The sequence below is a fragment of the Falco cherrug genome, chromosome 1 (assembly GCF_023634085.1).
Source record: "Falco cherrug isolate bFalChe1 chromosome 1, bFalChe1.pri, whole genome shotgun sequence".
Taxonomy (NCBI): Eukaryota; Metazoa; Chordata; class Aves; order Falconiformes; family Falconidae; genus Falco; species Falco cherrug.
This window is the reverse complement of record NC_073697.1, coordinates 78,005,265-78,032,706: the sequence shown is the minus strand read 5'-3', so window position 1 is coordinate 78,032,706 and position 27,442 is coordinate 78,005,265. Positions and strand designations below refer to the sequence as shown.

Genomic DNA, 27,442 nt, shown 5'->3' with positions numbered 1-27,442 from the left:
CCTTAATACTTCAGTAACTGATATGGAAAATGTTAAATCAGAGTAAAACAACATTTCAAAACCAGTGTAGTTTCTAAAAGTGGCCTACAATCAGAAAGTTTGGGCACAGCATGAAGCAAAAAAGAATGATGAGCAAAAGAAGGGAGTGGGTGAGAAGATGGCATTTTTGCTTGCATGCATGCATCAGAAATTCAAGTTACTCCTAGCTTGAGAGAGATATTCCTTATTTCCTTTGCTGACCGCTTGTTGCCACCCCCACTTGTTCAGCTCCCTGACCGGCAGCACTGACAACATACTGGCAGCCAATGGCATTTTGAACAGTACTTAAAGCAATGCTAGCAAAATTATTATTACTTAAAGCAAGCCTGCAGGGTAAGGGCTTCCAATGGCCAAGATTTTAAATATGTTAGCTATCATACTTCCCTCAGCATCTTTCTGAAACTGTCGAGTAAAACTGGAAAGCTGTCTTTGACTCCAAGTAATGAAGTTTGAAATGAAAAGCGGGAAAGTGGAATAACATTAAACTCCATGGATCCAGAGCTGCAAGGTGACAGCATCCTGATGGTGGGCGAGCTAACCCAGTCCACTGCACCTGCTAGGTCTCAGCAGAAAGCTCTGCTGTGCTGGAAGCTGCTAACCAGCTGAGCCCTGTGCTTCTCCATCACACAGCAGCTCTAAGTTCCTGCAGCTTTCAGCACCCAGCCCTGTGCTTAAAGCTCAGTGACCACACGGTGCAGTGCATTAAAGAAAACCCAGTATCGGCAGCATGGTGCATGGCCACTCTTTAGACATTGCTTACGCATGTTAACATATACATATGTGATCAAGTGTTTCAAAAATGTGACTTCTTACCTCTGTCAAAGAAAAGGCTGAGGTGACCAACAGATACAGGTTGGGCAACAGGGAGGTTAGAATGGTGGCAGCTGCATTATAATCGAGTTGTGGTTAGAAATGAAGTCATGGTAGCAAGAACAGGAAGCGATAACGGGGAAATCCCACAGTGGGTAGCACCTTCAGTGACTTAAATAGCAGAGAAATAACAAAAAAAAACCAATCCCCAAACCCAAAAGAAACTCCCGAGAGTAAAAGTTGTACAAATTAAGACGTATTTTAACCATGCCATTCTTTCCATGCACCACTTGGGACTGATCACAGACTGGCAACAAAGTGTTACAAAAGAAGTGTGGATGAATCACCAGTGGAGGCAGAACTTCGGGATGGGGAAGGTGACATTCAGACAATCTGGCTGACTATCGAGAGAGGCTGCCTCAGTCCTTCAGAGGTGGGGGACACACATGCCCCACATTGCTGTGCTGCCAGGGGGCTCACAGCTGGAGAAACAAGAGCCACTTGTAAAGCCTCAGGCACGTGACATCTCCAGGAAATGCATTCACAAGGGGCTGGGGAAAGTGTCTGCTGCTTGCTGTTTCCCATTTACACTAGCTGGCCCACACGCCCATGTACATGACAGCACCACAGGGATGCAGGTATGGATTTATTCTGCCCTGTTGAACGCTGCTTTGACCATCAGGCGTACTGTATCAACAATGCCAGCCAGCTTGGCAAGCTGCAAGACACCCATGTGCTCTTCATGTTTGCATGAGCTTGCTCAGGCTGGACAAGACAGCTTGCACTGTCTCTTGTCATCAAGTGAGACTGTCACTGCCACTGCTGCAGGACAGCACTGCAGTCTGCTTAACCACCAATTCCTTCCCTTGAATTTCCCCCTCACATTTTTTGTTTTTTAATTTGAGGCAGGGGACACACACCTCATCCATCTCAAGACACTAATATGTCATCATCTCAGCTCCTGCCTCATGGCTATGGGGGCTGAGCATTCAGCAATCTGAAGGCAAGACTTAGTCCCTTGGAAACAGGCTCAGCTCCTTCCTATCATGCCACTGCGGGACCTTGTCTACCTGCCGTATCTAACACCATGGCCGAAAGAGGAAAGAGAGACAAGTATTGGTAGTTGCAGACCTGCATCACCTGAAGACACCAGCTACATCTGCATCACTGCCAGCATCATCCAGAGGCCCCTCAACTCCATCACAGGAACTGACAGAAATGAAGGAATTTGCCCCTTGGCTACTTTCTGGAAACCTTTTACTGTTGCTTATTGGGACTTTCACTGGTTGCGTCATCTGTATGCATACATGCATTGAGGGTGAGGGAGAGGAGGAGGAGTAAAACAGACATCCCCAGACACGCCTACTTTATATACTGATGTTACTCAAGGTTACACTACTTCTGATTGTCTATTCTGTACCACCACAGGATCACACAGCCATCGGCCTCCTCATTTTTAGACTGCCCTGAAAAACAAAGTTCAAGATCTTAGACAACAACAGCATGGGAATTTGAAAACATATATGCCAAAGAAGAATCAGGACACAAACTATATGAACTGTAAAAAGGAGAAACTCAAGAGACAGTGCTGAGGGCAACCAGCTAATTGCCAACAGCACCACAATGACTTGGACCCAAGCTCAGCTGGAGTCCTGCTGATCCTCTGGCTGAGCAGAGCTGCTCTGTCAGAACGTGATTTTTGGCAGCTACCAGTGCTCTGGTACAGAAGCTGTGCAAGACAATGAAAGGGCCACACGTGCAGCAGAGGTGAGCACAACAGGGGGCAACGTGTTCTAGGTGCTTCCAGATGTTCTCATTACTACTACTGGGCCCCAATTACACTCTATATCTATACATCTGCACACAGGCTGACAATATATACAATTGCTGGATGGAAGCAACAGAATAATCCATTTGTTCTGGACATTACATATTTATTTCACCAATTTGTGTGACAGTGCATGAATAAGACCTTCCTGCTCCCATGCCTGCAGGATACGAGTCATTCACTTGGCTGAGGCACACACCCATACCCTCTGCTAACCAATTTCAGGCACACTTGGTATTTTCTAAGCAGGAAAATGGAAGCTTGCATTTTCTCTCTTGAACTGAAGAAAGCAACCGCTACGTGTACAGCAATGCAAGAGTCGGGACACTAGTCTGTTAGTCAGCAAAACACACCTAGAAATACGTCCTAAACAGTGAAAGGCTAAGGGTCAAAGAGTTATTTTTGACCAGTCCTCAAAGTCTCTTCTTCCCTCAACCCCAGGTATCTCTGGAGAACTGCAGGGAACTCAAAAGGTCAGATTTTGGGAACAGAACTATTGTCCTGAGTATCTGTGATTGTCCTTATCACAGGGGCAATCCCCTGTATCCCCTTAAAGTAACACACAGGTAGGGAAAGGAAGGTCCAGCAGCAGTGAATGTCTAAAAAGAAAGTGAGGAAGGGTTGGGAACATGCTTTTTAATGCAGGCGAGTGACATTCTACCAGCAACCCACTGGGATTCAGGAGCAGACAAGGGGACAGAGCTGACAAAAGGGTGTGCAGGAGGTGCAGTAAGCAGCCTTCTAAAGCAAGTGGACAGCACCTGGTCAGCAGCGAAGGCCAGCAGCACAGAACATGAACACAGCAATGTTTCTGGGCAAACCTGAACTGGCAATATATATTGGCTCAAATCTTCGCACAGTAAGGCCACATTGTTTCTGACGTAACTGATGTAACTCAGGATGCCCTTCTAAGCATACTGCAGACCTCCAGCTGCCTCTTTCTTCTCTTCTTCCCTCCTTCCCCCAGATTCCCTCACTTCTTTTGGAAGAGAGGGTGGTGGGAATTAAATGTCTTATTTGCATTCCAAAATGGAATGACCAAAACCTGACGGTTCAAATATTTTCACAGGAGGGGAACACCACCACACGTCTCACCAACACAATATATATACTCCAGGACATTAAGTTAGTCTTTCTATCAGACTCTGGACACTTCCACAGGTGAAAAAACAACTGTGAAAGCAACAACCACCACCATCTCCTCACAAACATTTTCCGAACTTACTTTCAGGTTCTTTCTAAAAGCTTTTTTAAGTCCTGCACATATTATTAAAGGAATACCAAGGAAGCAGTCACTACCAGAAGGACACTGAGGTGCTGGAGTGCATCCAAAGAAGGGCAACAAAGCTGATAAAGAGTCCAGAGCACAAGTCTCATGAGCAGCAGCCGAGGGAACTGGAGTTGTTCAGCCTGCAGAAAAGGAGGTTCAGGGGAGACCTTATCGCTTTTTACAGCTACCTGAAAGGACATTCTAGTGAGGTAGGTGTCAGTCTCTTCTCCCAAGTAACAAGCGACAGGGCAAGAGGAAATGCCCTCAAGTTGCACCAGGGGAGGTTTAGATTGGGTATTTGGAGAAACTTCTTCACCAAAAGGGTGGTCAAGCAGTGGAACAGGCAGCCCAGGGAAATGGCCGAGTCACCATCCCTGGAGGTATTTAAAAGACATGCAGATGTGGCACTCGGGGGCATGGTTTAGTGGTGGGCTTGGCAGTGCTAGGTTAATGGTTGCACTCAATGATCTTAAGGGTCTTTTCCAACCTAAAAGATACCGCAATTCTATGACTAGTATTTAAAATTGGACTGTAAAGATAACATGTCCCAGCTCCAATAGCTATACTAAAAAAAATCTCAGCTGCCAGAACCAGCTCCTAACCACCTACAGACCTGGAAAAGCACAAAGAGCTGTAGCTTTCTTTTCTCTCCTACCTTCTACTCTGGCATTTTCAGGATAACTTTAAGGATTATTTTAAGGTTTTTATGTGTAAACAAAATATTCAGGTCCAGGAACCTCTATTTCTGTAGAATAACAAAAGCTAGTTATATTTATAGAACTATAGAACAGTTTGGTGCCAGTTTTGACCTACCACAAGAATACAGTATGGATTTCCTCACTTAAAAGGCTTATGACTGCAACAGGGAACTAGCACCTTTTCAAGGATACAGTCACCCACCAGCCTGTGGGATTGTCAGCAGATACGTGCATGTGGGTGGGCAAGGGAGTAATTTTACAGTGTGAATTGCAATCCTTCTGCATGAAACGCAGACAACAGCTGCAATTGTTCTCAGGGACCAGTGAGGATTATTAGCCCAAAGATTCCCAGTCTCTCTCATGAAACTGGTCAGGGTAAATTAATTGCATTAGGTGGCTTTGAATTCCAGTATGAATTCTTCATCCAATCAGAATTAATTTAAATACAAAAAATGGCAACTACCATAAGAACAGCATGTGAACCTGAATCTCCAACGACTCTGATTATCCATTGTCTTTTGCAGAGTTATCCACTCTCCTGCTCACAGGCTGCCTTCACTTTCCAAAAACATTATCTACCTTGCTATCATCACACTGTGACAGAATTGTGTTTCCCTACCTCTCTTAGAGAAGCATCACTAAAATATCTTGTGATGCAGTTTCCAAAATCTTTCCCATTAATGAAAACATCTCATGCAAATAACGAGCCCATCTCTAAATGCCAAGGTAGAAGGTGAACATAGAAATTATACACCTGTCATCCACAGAAAGTACAAAAGGTAATTGCCTAGTAAGTCCTACTGACATGTCTATCCACAGACTGGTACCAGAGACTCCAATCAAGAAACTGTAGCTTGCCATTAGAGACTAGTCATGGCAATTATGTGATCGAGTGGCGGCTTTAAAGTCTATTATTTGAGTATCCTTGAGACCAAGTAGTTTACAACACTGTCAAGTAGGGTAACTCACAACAGAATCGCTTTAGACTAATGTTTTGCAAGCAAGTATAAGGCAGAGATACCTCCACACTATATGCAGTCTTTACCTTTCCCCATACTTCCCAAAGAGTTGTTTCATAACCAGAATAAAGAGCTCTTGTGTAGAAGTGATAGCACATCAAGATTCTGTCAACTCCTTTGAACCCATAATAACAGGGAATTCCTCCCCCATACTCCAGTATCGCACGTAACACTTATCCCCATTGTATTAATCAGCAGGTTACAATGCTTCAGAACGCAGGACTAAATTCAAGTCAATGCATATCTATGGTTTCTCATTTAAATGACATCACAAATTAAACAGAACTACTTACTCTGACATACTACTAAATAATAAAAAGAAGTATCTCTTTACATACAGAGCCTGAATTTTCAGAACTACAAGAAAGTATTGATTATGAATCTACCTACTGATCTACAACTATTTTGAAAAGCACAGAGCACAAGATAAGCCATTTGTGACAGAGAAATACTTAATACATTTTGATTTATGACTTAATTAAATTAGCATTTCTTGTTGCAACAGCTGTGTGTGTGTATGTTTGAAAATAAACCAGAGTAAATACATAACATAATGCCAGTCCTGTCTATATGGTGAGACATGGCAGTGCATAGTAAAGCTATTGATAAGCTGATCCACATCTTTGGGAATATGCTTTTAAAGGGTCTGCTATCTTTGTTAGTGTGTTCGAAAAAAGCGTCAAGTCACATCAGCAAAGGCTCCAGCTATCCCATATGAAAAGGTCACACTGTCAAACTTCATCTGGATGTACACATTTTTGAAAAATGTCCAACAGAATTTATGAGAATTGCTATCAAAATTGCTACCTCTATGCAAAAGACATGCTCTTGCACTTAAGTTTACTGTATTCATGTACTCACAGAAAAAAAAAAAAAACCCAAAAAAAAGACCGACCATTTACCTTTCAAGTATTCTACCTGAAGATCCATGCTGAAATCTTCGTTGTATAACTAAAATACATCCATCCTTATCAAAGAATGGAAGGAAGCAATGTGCTTACAGAAGGGAAACAAGCACACCACCTTTCTGATTCAGGGCTCCCTAACAACAACACTTTGTTTTCCTTTCAGTGGACAACTCCTCCCTCCCCACTTCACTTACTAATAAACTCCGTACCCACAGCGCAGGTCAAGGAATGCGCAACCTTCTGTGCTGTTGAACTGCATTTTGCAAGGAGGCCTGGTCCAGAGCACTACGGTTTTTGTCAAGTCCTGGCTGTCACTCTGCTGCACGCCCCACGTGTCACAAGTTGCACAGAAGAATCTGGAAGGCATCGCAGCAGGTCCTCCAGTCTCTGCACCCACCACTCAAGGTACGTCCAACTTTACTTATGCCATTTGGGAGGTATTTGTAGCCTGGTTTTAAGGTTTCCAGTGTTAAAGCTTTTACAACCTTCCCAGGTAATATAGCTCTGTGTTTGATTATTGCTACCATTAGAAGAGTTGTTCATCTTTTTTTTCCCCCTGATTTAAGGCTATTGCTTCTTACAGAGTTCTCCATGAATCTCACCAACAGGCTATTCCTTTCCTTTCTTGAAGGAGAGACACATACGTGAAACCCACTAGCTGCAATCTTCTTTTGAGCCCTATTTTCGGGAAAAAAATTCTTCTAGATTGCAGTTGCTCAATGTCTGGCCTTTTTGCTTACTCTGAATTCTCCCCGATTATTTATATACCTCTCAGGTAGGATATCCCATACTGACAACTTATTACAGCTGAAGCCCCACTAATGCCAACTTTAGAAAGATTATTTCATACATCTCATTGTGGTTATACTTCTGTTTCTGTATCTTAGTACATCAATTTTGATTTTAACAACAAGAAGGTCTTATATTCAACCTATAAACTTGACATCTTCAAATCCTCCCCCTCTTAACCAACGTCTTCAGTTCATTTGCATAACACGATATCCCTGAATGAGTGTACACCCGTGCCCTTGCCCCTACTGAATTTTATCCTGTGTTTTTTAGACTATCTTTGCAATTTGTCATGCTCATTTTAAAATCCCACCTTGCCCTTTGTCCACGCAGTCTCTCCTACTTTTGTCATATGCAAATGTAACAGAAGCGTATCTTCTATTATCCAGCTGTGCTGGTTTTGGCTGGGACAGAGTGAATATTTTTCATAGGAGCCAGTATGGGGCTGTGTTTTGGATTTGTGCTGAGAACAGTGTTGATAACACAGGGATGTTTTAGCTGCTGCTGAGCAGAACTTACACAGAGTCCAGGTCTTCTCTGCTTCTCATCCCACCCCACCAGCGAGCAGGCTGGGGGGCACAAGGAGCTGGGGGGGACACAGCCGGGACAGCCGGCCCCAACTGACCCAAGGGGTATTCCAGACCATATGGCGTCACACCCAGCATATAAAGCTGGGGGAAGAAGCAGGAAGGGGAGGAAGTTGGGAGCGATGGCCTTTGTCTTCCCAAGTAACCATGACATGTGATGGAGCGCTGCTTTCCTGAAGATGGCTGGACACCTGCCTGCTGATAGGAAATGGTGAACAAATTCCTTGGTTTGCTTTGCTTTGCTTTACATCTGCAGCTTTCTCTTTACCTATTAAACTGTCTTTATCTCAACGCCTGAGTTTTCTCACTTTTACTCTTCAGTTCTCTCCTCTCTCCCCTCTCCTGCTGGGGTGGGAGGGAGCAAGCCGCTGTGTGGGTCTTAGTTGCTGGCTAGCACAGAACCATGACACCAGCTCATTAATATAAACACTGAGCATATGCACAGACACAACAGACCCTATCTCAGAGCTTCAGCAATTCTACCTCCCTTTCCGATACTGAATTACTTACGAATACACCTTCGGTATAATTATAAAATTGTCTGACATTCAAACTACTGCAGTTTCATCAGGATTGTGTTTCCCTACTCTCCTTACCACAGTATCATGCAAACTGAGTGAAAACACCAAAGACTAACTTCTGCCAGTCTATAAAAGTCTCTTACAGTTGCAAAGACAAACCCCTCTGTTTTCAAGGTGTTTCCAAATTCGTTCTCTGTTCCAGATTTTTTTTCTGATACCCTGCTCCTTTCAGTGAAACTAGCTCATAAGATGTTAAAGTGAGGAGGGGAGAAAACCCCTTAGAAATACTCTCAAATACACCATCAGTGCCAAGATTAGTCTTGCACTCATACAACCTGCTCTACAAAATGTTTGCAGTTAAATAGCACAGAACAGGGCATCTACATTAGGAATATATACTGATAACATACAGTTCTAATCTAGATAAACTCACAATGAAAACATAACTTACCATCCCATAACATGTGGGAGATTTCCTAATGAGAGATTGGCAATACATTTTTTTTTAAACAAGGCCGAGGAAGATTAGATTTGACAGTCCTGCAACCTAGCACTGAAGACAAGGAATTAAAAATCCACAATACCTTCCCTGACATCATTTTGCATATGGAAGTCATTAAAAGATATAAAGCAGTATTTTTTTTTTAAATTCCTTCGAATATCACCATAACTTTATCAAAGCAGTCTGAATGCATGGTGCCACACAAAACTAACCTAGCAAGTCTAACACTGGGAGAGAGAAGCAAAATAATCACTCTACAAAAGCCTTTTTGTTTCAAATATATAAATGATCTATAGATTACTTCCGTTTGATGCTCTCTTCAGGGCTTCAGCACACGGCCAAATGGATTGCTAGCAATTCACTTCTAAATCAAGGATATCTAAATCATAAATGTAGTCACAAGTAGCCATTTTCCACATGACAAATTTTATCAAATGTCTACCATTCCTTAGCAGCTCAACAGCTTTTGCCATAAGGATTTACCGGCTCAGACAATAAAATTATTCCTGTGTATTTCACCTATCTGTCTCTCACCCTACACATTTTTCTGCCATGCCAATATAAACAAGTAAGAAACAAAATAAGCAGAGAGAACAAAAATAAGCCTTGTGAGCCTTCTCATCTAATTTCAAGAAGTAACTTGCCAGAGTAGCCAGTTTATTTAAGCAGGGTGTTACATACATTAGCTAAAGATTTGATCTTCCAGCTGTCTGCCTTCTGAGTGTCCAAGTAAAACCCCACTGACAAAAGACAAGGTATTTTGATTTGTTTTTTCTTAACCAGTTAAAATGCAGCTTCATTTTAAAGCAAGCTGGCCTAACTAGACACTCCCCAAGAAGAATAGTTTTGCTAGAAAAACACACGTATGCATGTGTCTAAACATTTAGTTTTTCATTGCAGTGACGTCTTAGCTGCAGTCCAAACTTTAGGTCAAGCACACAGACAAGTAAATTATCCAAAACACAGAGAATTAGGGCTATTTGCTGAAAGCCAAATGACCCCTCAGATTCCCAGCCTCAGCCAAAAGCCTCACATTTCATTTTAAGCTTTGCACCTTAGGAATATACGTGCAGATGTATCTTAAGCTGCACCAGTCTGTCCTGGTGGTCCTTGGCTCATTACTCTTCGTGGTTGTTATATGCTCCTTCCCTTCCAAGCACCAGGAGCTGCTCACCCACTTACCTGCCCCTGTTCCTCTCTCATTCAGTTCTTTTCAAATTAATTTTCTACACAATTCAATTCATTGCAGAGTTCAGGAAGATATCCTTTGAAAATCTGTCACTTGATGTGCTCCCAGTTAGTCGGAGGATCCCTGGTTGCTCTTCAGGGCAACTACCACAGGACAGACAATTCTGGAAGATGCATGACTAATTACCACACGCATGAAAGCCTTTTGAAGAAGGCAGCAAAAGACTTCATCAGACAGACTGCCTGGTGGGAACCAATTCCAAAGACCTCGGGAGAGTCTGCCACAAGACAAGGATATATACACCATCAGTTCCTAACTCGAGCTGACAACTTGCTGTTACCATTGGGAAACTGCAGCTCAGGAATGAAGGGCCACAGTGACGATTCTTTAACCTACTTTTGCCAGGGAAGTTCCTTAAACCACCACGTTATGGCCTCCGGTAATCACAGCCAGATTCTGCTCTGAAAGTGTTTGCTCTGTCAAAGGACCAGCATTTTTGATAACCTGAACTGCAAACAAACCTCCCTTCATTTTCAAGATAAAAAGAAAACCGGAAGGGATGAAGATAAAGGAACAAAAATACTGCTTAAACTTCCAATTCCTTCTCACTTGCTACGATTACCAAAGGAGCCTGGAGCATTAGTGATCAAGTATACATTTGTAATTCAACTAATTAGTACCTTGTTCCTTTTTCAACTTTACTTAACAGTTAAAAGTTACGTTTACTGTTACTATGTGTAACTATGATTACACTCAAGTACATTTATTATTTTTAGAAATAATTAGGAATAAAGTTTATGTTTAGTTTTGGTAAAGCATTTTGCTTTGTCTTTTAATGTAGCTTTTGAACAGCTAATTTAATTTGCCAACCTTCCAACTGAATGACATGCCATTCAAAGAACAGTATAGGGAGCAGGGAAAGCATAAAAAAAAAAAATCTTAGCACGATGCAATTAGTTGAGTAAATGTGCTCTGTCATTACTGGTGTACATCTCTATACATTCTGGTACTCTATGATGAAGGAGGGAAAAAGGGAAAAAATAAAGGAGGTGGGGGTGGGCTTTGTGGTTTCGTTTTCATTAGTAGCAGATAGCCCATAAGCCACGTACGTGAACATATATTGTCTATTTCCTGTCATATCCTCATCCAGATCTTCAGGAGATGAATACATTAAACATACAAACCTCTGAAAGATGCAACTAAATTAAGAAAGGAGTGCTTGCTTTTAAATCTATTATATTTCTACGTACTTTTAAGCAAGTGTCCGATTCACTCCAAAGCTCAGTTTAACCCTCTAAGGCTAACCTAAGTCAGGGTAGAGACACTAGTGTAACTTCAAGAGAATGACTAATTTCTAGTTGCAGATCATTGTTGATGGTGTTGATGCATAAACCATAAAAAGCACAGCTTGTCTCTCAAGATGCCAGGTGTGTGTTTCATGGTTAGTAGCTAGAAAACATCCTCTTAATTACAAATGGAACATATTGAATCCAGGGGCGATTCAAAAAAAACCAAAACTACTTTCTATAGGCTTGATCTGTACCCTATTGATCTTGGTGGCACCTAGACTGGGCTTCAAATTAGTTGTAGACATTCACTTTTCCAAGTGAATCATTATATTTATAAAAATAGCTACTGAATAGTTCATTAACTGAAAGCACTGACAAGGATCTTTAGTTTAAATAATCTTTTTGATATGTTTACTGGACAATAGTCTTTGCTACAAAATGTAAAACAAAACCCATTAAACCATTTTTAAAATTACCGGTGTTTTGGCAAATTTTGAGTAAAACCAGTGCAACTCATTTTAAAGCTTCTCCATTAGCCAGGATAGTCTAATCTTAATTTCATTTCTTCACTACCATATCCCCTCTAGGAACAAGTACTATTCATGGTATTAGTAAGAAACGCCCAGAAGAATCTAGCACATGGTACTCAGTTTTTGTAACACTAAATACATCTGCATGTATACACATTGTCAAATTTATTTGAACATAATAGCTGGGTGTATCAACAAATAAAAAAATCCCAAACAAAAACCAAATTATGCACCCCAAAATTCCAGCAGCTAAATCAATATTACCTTTTCAGCATTTAGCCTCAAGATATTAAGATGAATGAAGAAATTGGTAAACCTAGAACTATTTTCTCATCCTGTCTGTATACCCCAACATAATTCTTCACAACAGTCTGTCAAGCTGGAATTTTCAGTGTTCAGACACATCAGAACTAGAGATTTTTGAAGCATCTACAATGAAAAAAAGACACTTTCAAGTACATACTACATCTAGCATGACATTTTCATGGTACTCAGTAAAGCCTACACAGCCACATAAGTATTACTTTTAGAAAATAATCTAACCCTGAACTAGACTGAAGTGATGCCTCTGAGATCACACCGGTAGAGATTCAAATGGAAAACTATCTGGCATTTATGGTTTGAAATCCTGTCCATTTGAACCACTTATGCCTCTTGCTACCAGACAAAAATAAAGAGAGCAAAAATAAAAAGGTTGACACCAAAATTACTCCATTACATGTGTTGTATGGCAGTCTGCTAATTTTTTGAAAATACAGTTCATCTAGACACATTCAGATCTTTGTTTTAAAGGTAAAAGCCTAAAGCATGAAAATTATCAGTAATTTGACATTCTAAAACCATGCTAAATAAAACAGGAATGCTGACAGGCAACATCTAAGACAAGCACCAAAAATATTAGCAATCATACCACTGAGAAGTCACTTACTTCAGTCAGTATGTAACTATTTCCAAGATTACTGTCCTATGCAAAGGCACAAAGTAACCAAAGCATGGCTACTGTGAAAAACATAGCTAAGACCCAACAATGTTTTTATATAGTATGAATCAACATTCCTCTAATTACAGTGGAAGAACAAGAAATTTGAAATTCTAGAAATGTTTGTTTTACAGTGAACACTGAAAACATCTAGCTGTTCCCAGTTACAAGCGGGCCAACAACTCAGAGCAAAATCTGTATCATTTACACGCTTAGGTTGCCAGATGAGCCTTTCTATAAAATTAATTATCAGAAAAATTTCATTAGCTCCCTAAAATTTCTCTCTGGAGGGCTGAAAGAATTAAACTTACGCAGAAGGTTAATCTTGACGTGTGGAGCTTTTTTGGTTGGCCCTGTGAAATTCTGGATAAATTATGAACTACTGAAACCTTGCGTTCTCCATGCCTTGGTCCTCTACCATAATCTTTAGGGAATCTAGCAGCATCACATGTATCCAACTCTACACATACATGTTATGTTATAAAAGCCTTTCTCCTGGAGGACTAGAGAATCTCTTCTCTACAATGAGTGCTTTCCCATGAGAATATCCTCCAGCCTACAAAAATCTGCCTCAAAGCTGAGAAACAAGGGCTCTGTCCTGTGCTAGCTGAACCAGGATCACAAGTTTAACAGAGAAGTATAAAATCCCAGTTGGTTGGGGTTTTTTTTCGGCTGTTGTCAGTTTTACTGCCTTTAATGTTGAGGAAGAATTTATTACTCAATCCTAACTCACACAAGATGGCTTAACATTTCCCAGTGGCAAAGACAAGCTTCAACCACTGAACTGCAGTGGTTGCTAGAGAAATCCATATATTTTGCAATTCTAGATATATTTTTATAATACCCTACCTGTAAAATGGAATTATCCAAATATATCCACAAGACCAGACTATTATGTAGCTTCCTCTAGTGGTCAGTCTCTAAATCTTGTTTCTTCTGCTGTTTACTGTAGTTACATACAAATACTGAAATTCTGTGTTCAAATCCTGTAAACTTGGGAAGGCATTAAAGTTTATACTTCAGCTCTCTAATACGAAAGCCAAGGAAATTAAGCAGAAACATATTGCAAAACATTTGTTACTGATATTAAAAGGACAAGCAATGAAGTCAGCAAAAAAAGAGAGCTAGTATTTTAGTACTCTGATTTGCCCACTTGTGAATATGTGTTATAGGATATTTAGTTACATGGTCAAACATGACTTTCCCACCGTAAGACTCAGGAAGCAAGACAGATGTTCAGCTTTTAGTTGAGTCTTCAAGTATTTGCTATGAATCATCCAGACTCTGTTTTGACCCTGGAATTAGTATGCATGTGTTTTAATGAGGCTCATCGCTCTACAATAGGTTTGTTTCTGCAATACTACTTTGAGGGAAAGGGCAATTAAAAAGGCATAGCAAAGCATTCACGAAAGTTGAAGGCCACTGAAATCAGACGACAGTTTGATTCACCCCTAAAATACCATGACAAAAATCAAGGCAGCTCTATGATATGGGATGGGAATTTATTTAACAGAGTGAAATTTTATACTGAGTATCAAGAAGATTTCCTTAACAGTTTGAAGTCATTAAGTAAGAGGGAAAACCCAAATGTAGAAAGTGACAACTGCCCATTACTAAACATACTATATTGAACAATCCAACTCTTAAAACCAGTGCAATTATATATCATAACAGCCATCTCTGATATCCGACTCAAAATTAACATAAGGTAATTTAGAGTTAGTAACCTGCGCAGGTGAGCTAACTGAAAGTAATCACAAGGATTGTGTTACCTAAATTGTACAGCTAGGAAAAAATCCTATCACTCGCAGGTTGAAAAGGCTTTAAAAATCTGTGAACCAGTAACTTTGATTATAAGGTTATTCTGTGAAACAGCAGCAGTAACTTTGATGTCTAGCTGAACACCTTCCATTGCCTGAGATTCTTTATGGCCACCTTACACTAACCCCTCTAACTTCTGCATCTTGTTTTGCCTTTGCACTTCCCTGCACTGTGGAACAAGAGAAATGCCCCCCAATTTTTCTTTTTTTTTTTTTCTTCCCCCTCTCTCCTCCTTTTTCCCTTAAACCTGTAAAATTCCATTCAGCTTTGACAGAGACACTAAGTCTCCAAAACTGACATTGTCATTTATTCATTTATACATTATCAGCAACAACGTGCACTGCCAGTGCAACAATGACTGATGAAACACTTAACGAAGCAGAAACTTTTTAATCAAAGGTCAGGGAGAAATTACTTTTGAAACACGCCTGCATATTCCCCTGGGAACCCTACAGGTAGCCCAACAAGGCTAAGGCCACCAACCCCCTTAAATGCTCATCCCTCCATTGCAGAAGCTCACATGGAGGTTAAACACACACACAAACACACAAGTAAAAAGAGAAGGGCATGACTGAAGTAAGTAATGATTACATTTCTTTCCCCTTCCCTCTTTTCAGAATATTAGTCTCTGTGTTGCCAGCTAATGCAGCTTGCCCTAGCATTCAAGCTGTGATTTGTCCCCCTTGTGCCTAACATTTAGGAACATGCTCACTGCAACTGCTTCAAATGAGAGGTTCCTCCAATCATTCAGTGCAATGCTTAATATAAGGGTATCTCAGCAGTTAAAATACCTGGCACTATGAACTCCTCTGCTGTCAGTATTTGCCTAACCTCGTGCATTTTTACAGCTGGAATCAGCTGGAATGTGCCTTTCACTTGTCCTCAAAGAGCACACAGCAAGGGATTTACAGCACAGTAACTAACCTCAGGTCTAGAGTTTGCTTATTCCCTGGCATACCGTTACAACCTCAGGAAAAGATAATGCAGCTGACAAAAAGTGTCACTGCTCCTCAAAAAAAATAAAAAAAATGGTCCAATTTTGGGGTGTGCTGCCAACTCTTGTTTATGTTTTTGGCTTCATCTCAGCATGTTTCTAGAACTGTTGATTTTGTTAGAAGAATAAGGGAAGAAGAAGATTTGGCCAGATATCTCCTCAGAAAAAGGTCTGTGCCTGTTCCTCATCATTCTGTAATGGCATTTTGGCATGACAGCAACTGAATACGCAGTGGTATTTGGGTAGCAATGTAAGAACCTAATAAATAAAACATGAAAGTTGAAGTAGAAAAAATTCAATAAAATTTCATGTATGCTTTTCATTTTTCATGCTAAGGATCAGAATATTAAGTACATTTCAGTGCCCAATTCTGTATTAAAGTCACTCATCGTTCCTCATATTCCATTAGAATTAGAAACTCCAACCAAAACCCAGCATGTCAGAGGCAGTACAAACAGTAAGTCCACAGTGTAATACCATACTTACACCTAAGTGACAATGAAGCATCTCTAACAAAATGCTTATGTTCTAAACAGACAAAGTAAGTAGAGAGATACCTGTTTTGCCAGCATGGAATTGAAGGTAAATAGGAGCCAGAGACTAACTACTCTTCCTACACACATCCTAGGGTTCAGCACACTTAGAAATTATAGAATTAATATGGTTCTAGAAAGAATGGTCCTGATATTAACCCTAATGCATCAGAGTATTTCAATTTTAGGACTGTTTTTTAATTGCTCAGTTCCTGGCAGAGTAATTATCAACAACCACCGCCTTATATAACACAACAAAACATGAAAAGAAATGGCCAGTGTGCCTGTATTGTACTGCTTACAGCTTTAAAAAGAAAAGCAGCTATTCTTTGACCTATCTGCATACCAGATTTGAAGCTAAAGAAGTGCAAACCTTTTCATGCAAAATTTCACTTTAAATAATATACGACTTACGCATTTCTTCAACAACATCTGGATCACATTCTCTGTATTTGTCTATTTCTGCCTTTAGCTGCTCTTTTTTTTGCCGAAGGGCAGCAAGTTCCTCTATTAGAGCTGCACGTTCCGCCTGACGATTCAAAGTATGTTGGGAGAATATAAAAAAAACCAAACCAATAAAAATAAAAATCAGTAATTATTACACAGAACATTTTTCAAAAAACCAAAAAGATGTAAATTTAAAAGCTGTTTTCACTACTGCTTTCTGTCAATGAACCAGCTGAGCATTTTATGCACACACAAAACTCTCAGTAACACTAAATGATACTGAGTACAAATTGGAAGGAAAAAAATAAAGCCAAAATGGGTAAACAAAAGAACTATTTTCTGCAACCTTTGAACCCCATGTGGTTTGACAAACTCCAAACAGATCTCTTAATTGTTTGGCTTAAAGGTTAAACAGTATTTAGGAGTGCTAGTCTTGTAATTAAAAGACAGCATTATGTAAAAACCTACCATTCACACTTCCACAAATCGACCCTGCATGAATACCCTCTGAATTTATTTTCCTCGTCCTTTTTTCCACACCACTTAAAAGCAGCAGTCTCAGAAATAAATTCAGGTATTTATGACATGGTAGTATTTGCTGGGAGACTATAAAATATTGACTTCAAATATTCTATTGATCAATAAGAATTTGCAGACACTGACTCAACATGAGCCCTCCCATTGCCAGCTCAGCACATACTTCTAATTCAGTCTGTAGCTACGGCCAAACACTGTAACTGGCTGATCATGTTAGGGCAACTGGGTAGCCTAAAAAAGCCAGATAGCACGAGTTTGTTAAACATCAGATTTTCAGCCAATGCCAATCTCCACAGCAGCCCAGCAGTCTGAGGTGGTTTTTTTGTTTTTCAAACTTCCATATTCCCAGTGCTTTTGCCAACAGTCTGGATTCAGCATGTTCTGAAAATGCAGATTGGAAATCAAAAGCTTCCAGATGCTGCAATATGGAGGCCAGCTGCTCAGAGACCTACATCGTGACACAGATTTCCCAGGACTTCTTCCTGACTTATAATCCGGAACCAAAATGTTGGAAGCATCAGCCAGAACAGAATTTCCAGGACCAACAGCTTCTTGTGACTAGGGCAGGTCCCATGGTGGAGAAGCCAAGCTTCAAAATGCCCATTTGGAAACCTGACAAGCACAAGTGCCTGAGAAACTGTGATTCCCTGATTAAAGGTCAAATCCAGAGCGTTTCTATAAAACATTTTGCATTCTAAGATTTGGCACTTTCCTACAAAATTCTATTCCACCTGAAAGCTTCTGGCTGGTCCTGTTAAGCATTCACGTTTAAGTTTAAATCACTGAGCATCTCAAAACAAATCAGCAACTTCAAATATGCTACTTCCTATGTATGGTAAATGTGAAGCCTAAATATTTTGCAGTGCTAACAGCTTCAGCATGCAAAGAGCACCAAGCTTACATGGCTGCTCAGAACAGTAATTTAGACGTCTAGATTATAAATAAGTTTGTTTTTTTTAAAAAAAAAGACCCCCAACACCTAAGTTTGCAGTTACTAGATTTGTCAGTTCAGCAACCATTTGCAACTTTGGTACATGTGTCTGGCTAGTTCAAGTTTTAAGATATCTTTAAATCTGAAAAAGCCTGGAAGATTACCAGACTTCAGGCAACCACACATTTTCTCAGCCTTGGAGCAGCCAGTTGTCAATATTACACATTAGTGCATGAGAAACTAAGGAATAATCTAGTATCTGGTTATTTCTTTCCTGTCCCTTTCTCATCTGCAGTATTTAGAATTCTTAATGGATTTCAAGTTACTACATATTTACAAACTGTGCATAGTTGTAGTTCTATTTTCTGGTACAAGTGCCTACCCCCCAAAAGCAACTTACAGTATCTTCACGTCCAATTTTTGATTTCTCAATGCTTTTTATTAAAGCCTCTTTCTTCTGACTGCTTTCAGCAAACTGATAAAGGAGACAAAGAACAAAATCAACTTATTTCAGTAACATATAATAGACATACCTATAAAATGTGTATACGTAAAAATATAGTTAAATAAACAGGTGGATGTACACTTTTAAGTATGTATTTTTTATATATTTATAACTTGTGCAATAAAAATAAATACAAAAGCACCCAGATGTAAGTCTGAGGCTCTGAACCACAGAAAAGAATTACAGTAAGCATCTTAAAGTATAAGAAATTTTCATCCCTCTGGGACACAATCTTGTTACGTACTGCATGTTCAGCATGGGACCAAAATCCTATTTCATACCATAACCTGGCATCTCTACGCAAAGGACTCCATGACATGGAGGCTTTGGATTAGATGATTTCCTTTGGTCCTTTTCCAGCTCTCCTTATTCAGAGGAAGCAGTGACAAAAGCTGTAGCAGATGCACCTGCTCAGCGGCTGATACATCTTCCCAAAGTCTGGTATGCCATTGGCATGGCCCCAATCCCTTTTGCATACTGATGAATAGAACCCTCTATAGCTCAAAGGCATGTAAAGCCATGGCCCCCTTTTTCTGTGCAGCACTCACACCACTAGACTTCAGAGCTCCCCTCCTCCAGGCCTGAGGCAGAGGAATCTCAGACAAATTGCATCTCACTAGGGCTGGTGCCTCATTTCCCTGCAATCCAGGAGGAATCATTCATAAAGAGGTGTATCTCTCTGCATTAACCTGCCACCCATTAAGAACCAGGCCCTTCCAGTTCAGCTGCAAGTTTTCCAGAGGCACTTCAGAAACTGTTAAACTGAGCAGGATGTATGACTCGCCCCTCAGGGACACAACATTCAGCATTAGCCAAAGCACCTTGAAATGTTAAGTGAGATCAATAAGACTGGAGAGAAAAAAAAAAAAAAAAAAAAAAGCAGCTAATAAAATATAGCTTGGGAACTGGTTACTGCATTTGAAACCAACACAAAAAGGGGGGGAAAACAAAAGGAATTAAAAGTAGCATGCTTTGTAAGTACTCACTTTTTGATTTAGCTTTAAGATGTTCTGAGCACCAGTAAGGTTGAAAACTAGCATATGAGACTAACTGTGAAGATGGTGAAGGTGGCTGTCAGAGCACAGGTTTTATTTTGCCTTCCCCTCAATACCCTCATGTGAAGTCTCCACTTCTACATTCCCTTTCTCACTGAGGATCCTGCTTGGTGGAAAAGCACTCCTAGACATTTCTTGCAGTCCCTAGCCTTGATAATTTAATCATATCATTTATATTCTTGTGCAGCTGAAACACCAAGACCACAGTCACACAAAGCAAACATAACTACTTTGGAGCTATAATCACTTCTCAATTTCTATTTAAACTCACGTTCAGTCTGTATTTTCAGAAATAACATGTTAAATGTAAATGCATGATAAACATCAGGCAGAGCTTACTGCCAAGTCCTAGAGATCAGCCATAACGGTAAAAAGAAACTCTGTACTGGTGGTGCGTATAGATTAGGACCCAGCCCAACTGCAGATCACTAGGTTCCTTTTATAGCTCAATATTTAAAAATTAATTACTCTTTCTGGAGAAGTATGTGTTCATACACATGTAAGCATACATACAGACAAGAAGGTCTCCTTCCAAAAATAATGTTTCAATTTTTCTTCAATTTACATCAGAATCACACTAATGGTAAGGCATATATAATTTCAGGAAAAACATGTCCAGCTGTCTACTCATTGCTATCAGTGCAAGCAACCACAGAGGCAGTGCGGGTTTCACTAGGTGGCTTGAAGTACACCAACATCTTCGTCTTGGTGGCTAGTTAAACAGTACTTTCTGGGCTTTCCACAAAATTCTTAAAAAATTAAGTGTGTTAGTCCCCACACTATACTGTACTAAACAGAAGTCTACAGTTCAGAAGAGGACAATCTTAGGTGCATATCGCAGTTCATGAAATCCAGGGAAGACACACCAGAGCACACATCATTCAGTATCTCTGAATAATGAATTCTTCTGGAACAAAACTCCCAGGGGAAGCAGAGGAGGCAAGGAGCTTATCTAGGCACATACACCACAAGTGCAAAGAGTAAGCCAATGCCTTCTGCAAGACAGGTCAGGAAGGGGTTGCTTTCTCTGGTTTTTTTCATATTCATTAAGTTCTTGAGAATGCAGAAACATTTCTATAAAATGGAAGTACAGCAAGAGCTGTCAGGGAACTGCAATGAAATTGTAAGAACTAGTTTCCCGCTTGGAATTATGTTTCCCAGTATGGCATCTGATTACATCTTCTTGGTCCTCTATATTCCGCAGCATTTAATTGTGAAAGAGACAGTAACGACAAACACTGAGAACTAAGAAATTTCTTAGACTCTGACCGACATAACATGCAAGGTTGCCATGTCACAAGGTTAGAAGAATTCTATCTAAAAGCAAGGATGATTTTTGAACAATTTTAGTCAAGATTTTGCTTTCTTCTCTCACAATTTTAATTTATTGGAGGGCTTTTTTGATTCTGTCTTCACAATCAAGACTTTACAAAATAAAAAAACACCCCACAGCTCTTTATGTATTATTTAGAATTCACAGTGGGTATTCCCATGACAACAAATAAAAGATGAGGATATGGAAAGAAATGGCAGGAGGCAGTGAGATACTGAAAAAAACCCCAAACACAGGATGCAAAGGGTAAGGAACAGATGGCCAGGGTCTGTGCAAGGAATCTATGACGATGGCAGAAGCAGCAAGGCTTAGATACCGAGGTGGGAACACAGCTGAAAGTAACTACATGAAAGAAGGAAAGGCAGTCAGCAAGGACAAAGGAGTTGGAGGAAAGCTGAATACAGGGGATACGATACTTAATTGAGAGGTAAGGGCAAATGGCAGATGACAGGTTATAGGGCATTAAGAGGAAAAAAAAAAAAAAAGGCAGAATTTGCAAGTGTTGTGTATGCAGACAGCAGAAGATCACATCTGCCAAATACAGTGACTTACTTTCCCACTCACCAGGCTGTAGAAAAGCTTGACTGCAAAGGAGCACAGTAGCAGCTAGAAGACTTGAATCCTTGGAGCAATCTTGGGACATTTTTTCAAAGGAATTGGCAAACAATTTCTCAAGAAACATTAACCACCCTGAGCAAAATCTGACTCCTGCCAATAGCAGTGAGTTTGATCTGGAGAAAAAGCTACTTATCGTCTCCCCTCTACACTGTCTGACACACGAACAACCTTGTCTGACACAAGTATAACTGACCAGGTGTGGAAAACAAGTACAGAAAGAGACACTCCGCTGTATTAGAAAGTTTCATGTCTCCGGTCTGACTGCTCTGAATCAGCATATAGTTAAGCAAGATGCAAGAAAGCTGGAAAAATGTCATTAGGGGAAAGCTGTTTAAAGAAGGAGGGGAGACTAAATACCTCAAAAAGTAAAAAAAATAATCCTCCACAAGAGCATCTTCAGTGTTTGCAAAACATGGTAGGAGCCTGCAAGAAAAGTTTAATGAAGTAACTAACTAGAATCTACAAAACAGGAGAGTTGGGAAACAGTTCCTTTACTTTTACAGACCACTGCAGTCAATTAACTGACCACTGGCCTAGCTTCAACACTAATTCTCAACCCAAAATCCATAAAAGGATGTTCTTCCTTACCCTGCAAAGGTCCTTCAGTGTTTAGCCATACATTCGTGCAGCAGTTTGCGTGTGCTAAGTGCTCCATGCTGAGGATAACCATCAGTTCCACCACAGGCCGTGGGGTCTGGTTTGTATCAAACAATACAGACTAGACATACACAGGTAATTTATAATATACTATGCATGCATTACTGTTAGGGTTCCACTTTGGCAAGTCAGTGATGTAGAGTAGGAGGAGGAACGTTCCTTCCCAAAACCTGCCTTATACTGTCCTAGCTCTACACAACGGGATTTTTATTTCCCAGCAATAGTTTTTGTTGGTCGTATTCCTTCTGGTTTCTCGTTCTTAACCACTCTAACCACCAATCTCCCACCAAACATGTAGCTTGTCTCCCTAGCATACATTAAAATATCTACAGACATGGTGTAAGCCATGCAAACACAGACCCCAGAGTATGCATGCTGGACAAGAATCAAACCAAGGTCTCATATGCTAACCACCAAGAGCATTCACAGCTGTTAGGCCACTGTCATTATGGTCTTAAAGAGAAATATCATATGCTCAGTTTTCTTTCTGCCAAAACATTCATCCAAAAATGGTATTCAGAACTACCACTATTGTGAGCACTACTCTCTGTGGCACTACAGAAGAATTCAAGACATTCATTTTTTAATTGTTTATAACTTTGCAAAGTTATTTACTTTGGGTTTGAAGCTCACTATGCTCCGTTTCAGGCCAGAGGCAAGGGCTTGTTTGCTTTTAGCTTAAACAAAAGCAGTTCAAGAATTTTAGGGTGACATTTGCAGTAGATGGGTGTTATTTCTTTCCTATGTTAAACCTAACCCACCACCGAAAAACTTAAATGGAATTGACAGAAGGCATGGAGAGAAAGTACTTCAAAGCATTCCTCTAGATTTTAAAGAAAGATTAAAAAAAAAGTGAACCCAGAAAGCAGACTAATAATATAGAGAGAGTAAAAATGCAAAAGATTAACAGCCAAAGAACAATCTGAAAATATTGAAAACAGACCTGTTGTCTTAAAAGAAAGGCACAGAACATTACTAAAAGAAACCACTTAACAATCACTGTTGACTAAACGAATAAAACTTAAGAGAAGGGGGGGGACACAAACCACAAAGACCTCCATGCAATGATGTGTGGTATTGCTTCCTAAAGTACTACACAAAGTAATCACACAAGTACTACTTTGACACATGCAGTCACAAATACATACTTGCCAGGGCCTCCAAAGACACAGGAGTGAACTTTTAAGTTAGCTGATTATGCTCACAGTGGAGTAGAGAGCACCGCCATGAACGGCAGCATTGTCACTTCTGCTCTGCTCTCAGGACACCTGTGCACCACTTGTGAAATACCAGTACTGCAGATAACCCAGCAAACTGAACTGCAGGAGGAACAGGCACCAGGTTCACTGCGACTTTAGTCAGGGATGGGATGTACTCATGGTGAAGCACTGACAGCAAACATACACGCATTATGTAAATACAATTAAAAGATATTTTTTTTCTTTTGTGAAAAGTAAGAGAAAAGAAGCATGCAACATCTTACCCCAGGTCACTCTAAGTCATTCAGCAATACGAAGCAGGGAATCGTGTTTGCTGGGACTTAGAAGGAACATGAGAGAAGCAACCAGGAGACAGCAGCGGTTCAAGATATACAGGCAAGAAGAAAAGTAGAGATTAACACAATATAGAAAAATAATTTTTAATTCAGAAATTGAAGAATTGACAAGACACTTTAGCAAAAGAACACCATAAAATGGATAGTAAGCAAACTGTAGAAAAAGAGAAGAGAGAGTCAGGGCCCACTATATTTCCGTACTCACAAGATTATTCTTTCCTTAATTACGTCATTATAGGTATACTGGAAAAATGTTCAATACAAGCACTCTTTCTTCTATGCATGCTACATATTTTACCATAAAAAGATTACGTCATTTTTAATGCAATCTTTGAAAGAGTCAGTTCAAAAACTTGGGAGAAGGTAGGGAATAAGTATAGCTTTCTGGAGAAAAAGGGGACCCAAACCAAACTGCATTCGCTATTCAAAATGAAGGGCTGGTGTGCCAATTCTTTTAAGTGAATAATACTTCTTCCAACATATCATGCTATTAATTCTGCCAGTGTGCAAGTGTTGTCTTTTTAAAGTACTATTTTTTACTTTTGGATTGTTACTTATGTCAGTGAGGGGAAAAAAAAAAAAGTATCAGACACTCAAGCTAAATAAGTGAAGGTTTTTTCAGGTAAATAACTGAACAAATATCTGACTTTCCATAAAATTGTCCAACAAAGCACTATAAAGATTCTCAAAAAGTAAGAATTCTGAAGTTAGATCTCTGCATTCATAAGTAGTATTTATGTTTTGCTGGAGTATCCATGTTGGTAACACCGATTTACTTGCCTCTCCCACAAACACAATCCATTTTGTGTTTCAAGATTAAATTTAGGCCTATAATCCTGGTTTATTTAGCATGTTAAAACATGAGAGTGAGACTAAAATATCACATGGTAAATTAGGCATGGCTCTATTCTCAGTTCATGCTGAGTATGAGACAAGTTCTTCCTGCAATTGGTTTTGGATAAAGAAAACAGAATGTGTGGGTTATCCAGAAGAAAGAATGAGGAATTTCCCCTCCATTACAACCTTCACCAATCCATGCACAAGCCTTATATTGCTAGCTGCAATTATTTTAAAGATTGTTACTGTAGTAAACCCTCTACATTAAAAGTAGCTTTTAATTCAATTATTTTCTGATTTTTTACATTTGCCATAGTTGTTAGGTTAAAGTTTATGTAGAGAAGATGTGTTGCCATGAGCTTTTGGTTTTGCTTCATTCATTTGCAACACCATTGGTAAGTACTAGTTACGCCACAGAAAATAACCACTCCAGGCCAATCTCCTTAATAGACTGAAGGTGAAAGAAACAGCTGTGCAGCCTGAATGAAAGAACTGAATTTCTCTGGCTGCTTTCAGAATTGGCATAATTGGCACAACCTGAGGGACAGATGGCCGTCTACTCAGATACAAATACTAAGTATGCCTGATCAACCTTAAAAAAAAAAAGGGGGGGGGGGGGGGGGGGGGAGAGAAGCTGAAACTCCTCATTCTTCAACACTGTTTCATAAATGCAGTCTAATAGGGAAACTGAAAGAGCCAAAAAGCACCCACATGACTGACAGAACTATAGAAAATTTTAATACCTGGACACGAAGGGTGCTTGTTACTGCCTATTAGTGTATTTACTAAACCTATGAAGTCCAAGGTCATAGTTAACAGGTCTGTTCAAGGCAGAAAGAACACTGAAAAATATCTTCCCTTGGAAAGAAAGGGAGAGGAAAAAGAAAAATTTTCACCTTCCCCTAAAGGGCTTTTAAAGATTGCTGTCCTAAGCAGCTTGACCATACGCTGACATGGCCTTCAGGGACTAAGCACAGACAGTCCCAACTTAAAAAACAATATTCATCTGATATTCCCTGAGCTGAAGCCGTGCCTAAAGACTACAAAAAACAAATCAAAAATTTATTCCACAGACTTCTTAAAAAGCCCAAATTCTACACTGAGATGTTATCAGTAAAATAAAAAGCCTCAGTAAAATACACGTATCGAATTTCAGAGTTTTGGCAGCACTCTTACATATTCACTCTTTGTGCCAATTTCATTGTTTTTAAGTAATGCTCAGACAGATAACCAAGTCATCTCAAACTCCTGATAGGAAGAATAGTCTTTAATGGAACTACCATGTGCTCATTAATGAGCTGTTTGACTGTGATGAGAAAGGCCTTTCCTCTAAAGTCTTCCTGCTTCAAACTAACTCCACACATTTTGGTTTTATACTACGGGGGTTTTTATTTTTAAATTTCATTCCTTTCAGAAGGGGAAACTGCTATGAAGTGAGATATAAAATTGCATGCTCGTATTTTATTTCTGCATGCATGCTAATTTTCTAAAATAAAATATGCTATATTAATTGAATGACAAGATTTTAAGATGAAAGTCAAAGTTAAAATTAAATAAGATTACAACTCGCTGTCACGAACAAATCCAGCTTTGAAAATTACTGTTGCCTCCACCCTAACCCCTGGCTGGAAGCTCCTGGCCTTACAGCAGAGGCAAACTTCCAGGTTTGCCCGACAGTGCAGAACATCTAAGTCTTTAAACTTTCTCAGGACGCTGGGTTTCTGCCGATATGCTGAACTGTCAGTCACATATTGCATGCCAACGCTGGGGCAGGGGAGATGTGCAGGGCACAGGGCTGCATCTGTGCCAGATTTGACTGGGCTTCTGGAATGACAGCCCCATGTTTATTCCCAATGTCTTTGCATTTCAGAGTAACAATTTTCATTGCAATGTCAGGAGCGGAGCCAGCAGCGTGCAAGCCTCTTCGAAAAGGAAAAATAAACTATGTGATATTACCTAAAAAATTCACACTTTCATAGAAAACACTGTTAGAAAAACCTAGTACTTCCTCATGCATATCAGAATGAATATATAAAATACACTACCAGGGCATCGTAACAATATATCCTTTTTAATATAGTAGGATTCTTCCTTCAAGCCTTCTTTATAATCTTTACAGCTACTACAGAGCCAGTTGTTTTGGGTTTTTTTGTAAAAAACATAATTGCTATTAAATCATGCCAATTTTAGCTTATGCTCATCAAGAAGGCAGGAAAGGAAAAGCTACACTTCACAGTTGCCATCAATCTAGTTATATATTAACAGCTAGTGAAAGGAAAAGCATGAAATTCAACTAATGAACACCAAATTATTAGGTTGCTTAATTCTAACAGAAGCCTCCAGAGCACTGTATTTTTAGAAGTCTGCCATGACAGCAGTAACTAAGCATACCCTCCCAGGGCTTGTAGCATGCCATTAAACATAATTCCACAAGGCTCTAATAAGTTACAGCATTAGAAGAGTATTCTCTGCTGGACATTTTAGGACTTACTAAATTCAGAATCATTTCAAGACATCAACATTTTTACAGTGCAAGATGCAAAGAGGTAACAAAACCCCTGGATGCTTCAAATAAAAAATTATTAGCATCTTCCAGGAGACTGATCCAGGGAATAAGCTTTACAGGATCAACAAACAAACAAGCATAGATATAATCAACAT

General features: G+C 39.8%; 1 protein-coding gene across 2 annotated transcripts in view; it reads right to left on the bottom strand.

Moving 5' to 3' along the window:
• Positions 1–27,442, bottom strand: part of MND1 (meiotic nuclear divisions 1) — a 44,788-nt gene that overhangs the window by 3,727 nt on the left and 13,619 nt on the right. For both annotated transcript variants that reach the window (XM_055702169.1, XM_005436667.4), the window contains exons 5-6: positions 18,622–18,696; positions 16,721–16,835 (exon numbers count right to left, since the gene is read on the bottom strand). In XM_055702169.1, coding sequence (XP_055558144.1) covers positions 16,721–16,835; positions 18,622–18,696 — 190 coding nt within the window. The remainder of the gene's footprint in view (positions 1–16,720; positions 16,836–18,621; positions 18,697–27,442) is intronic.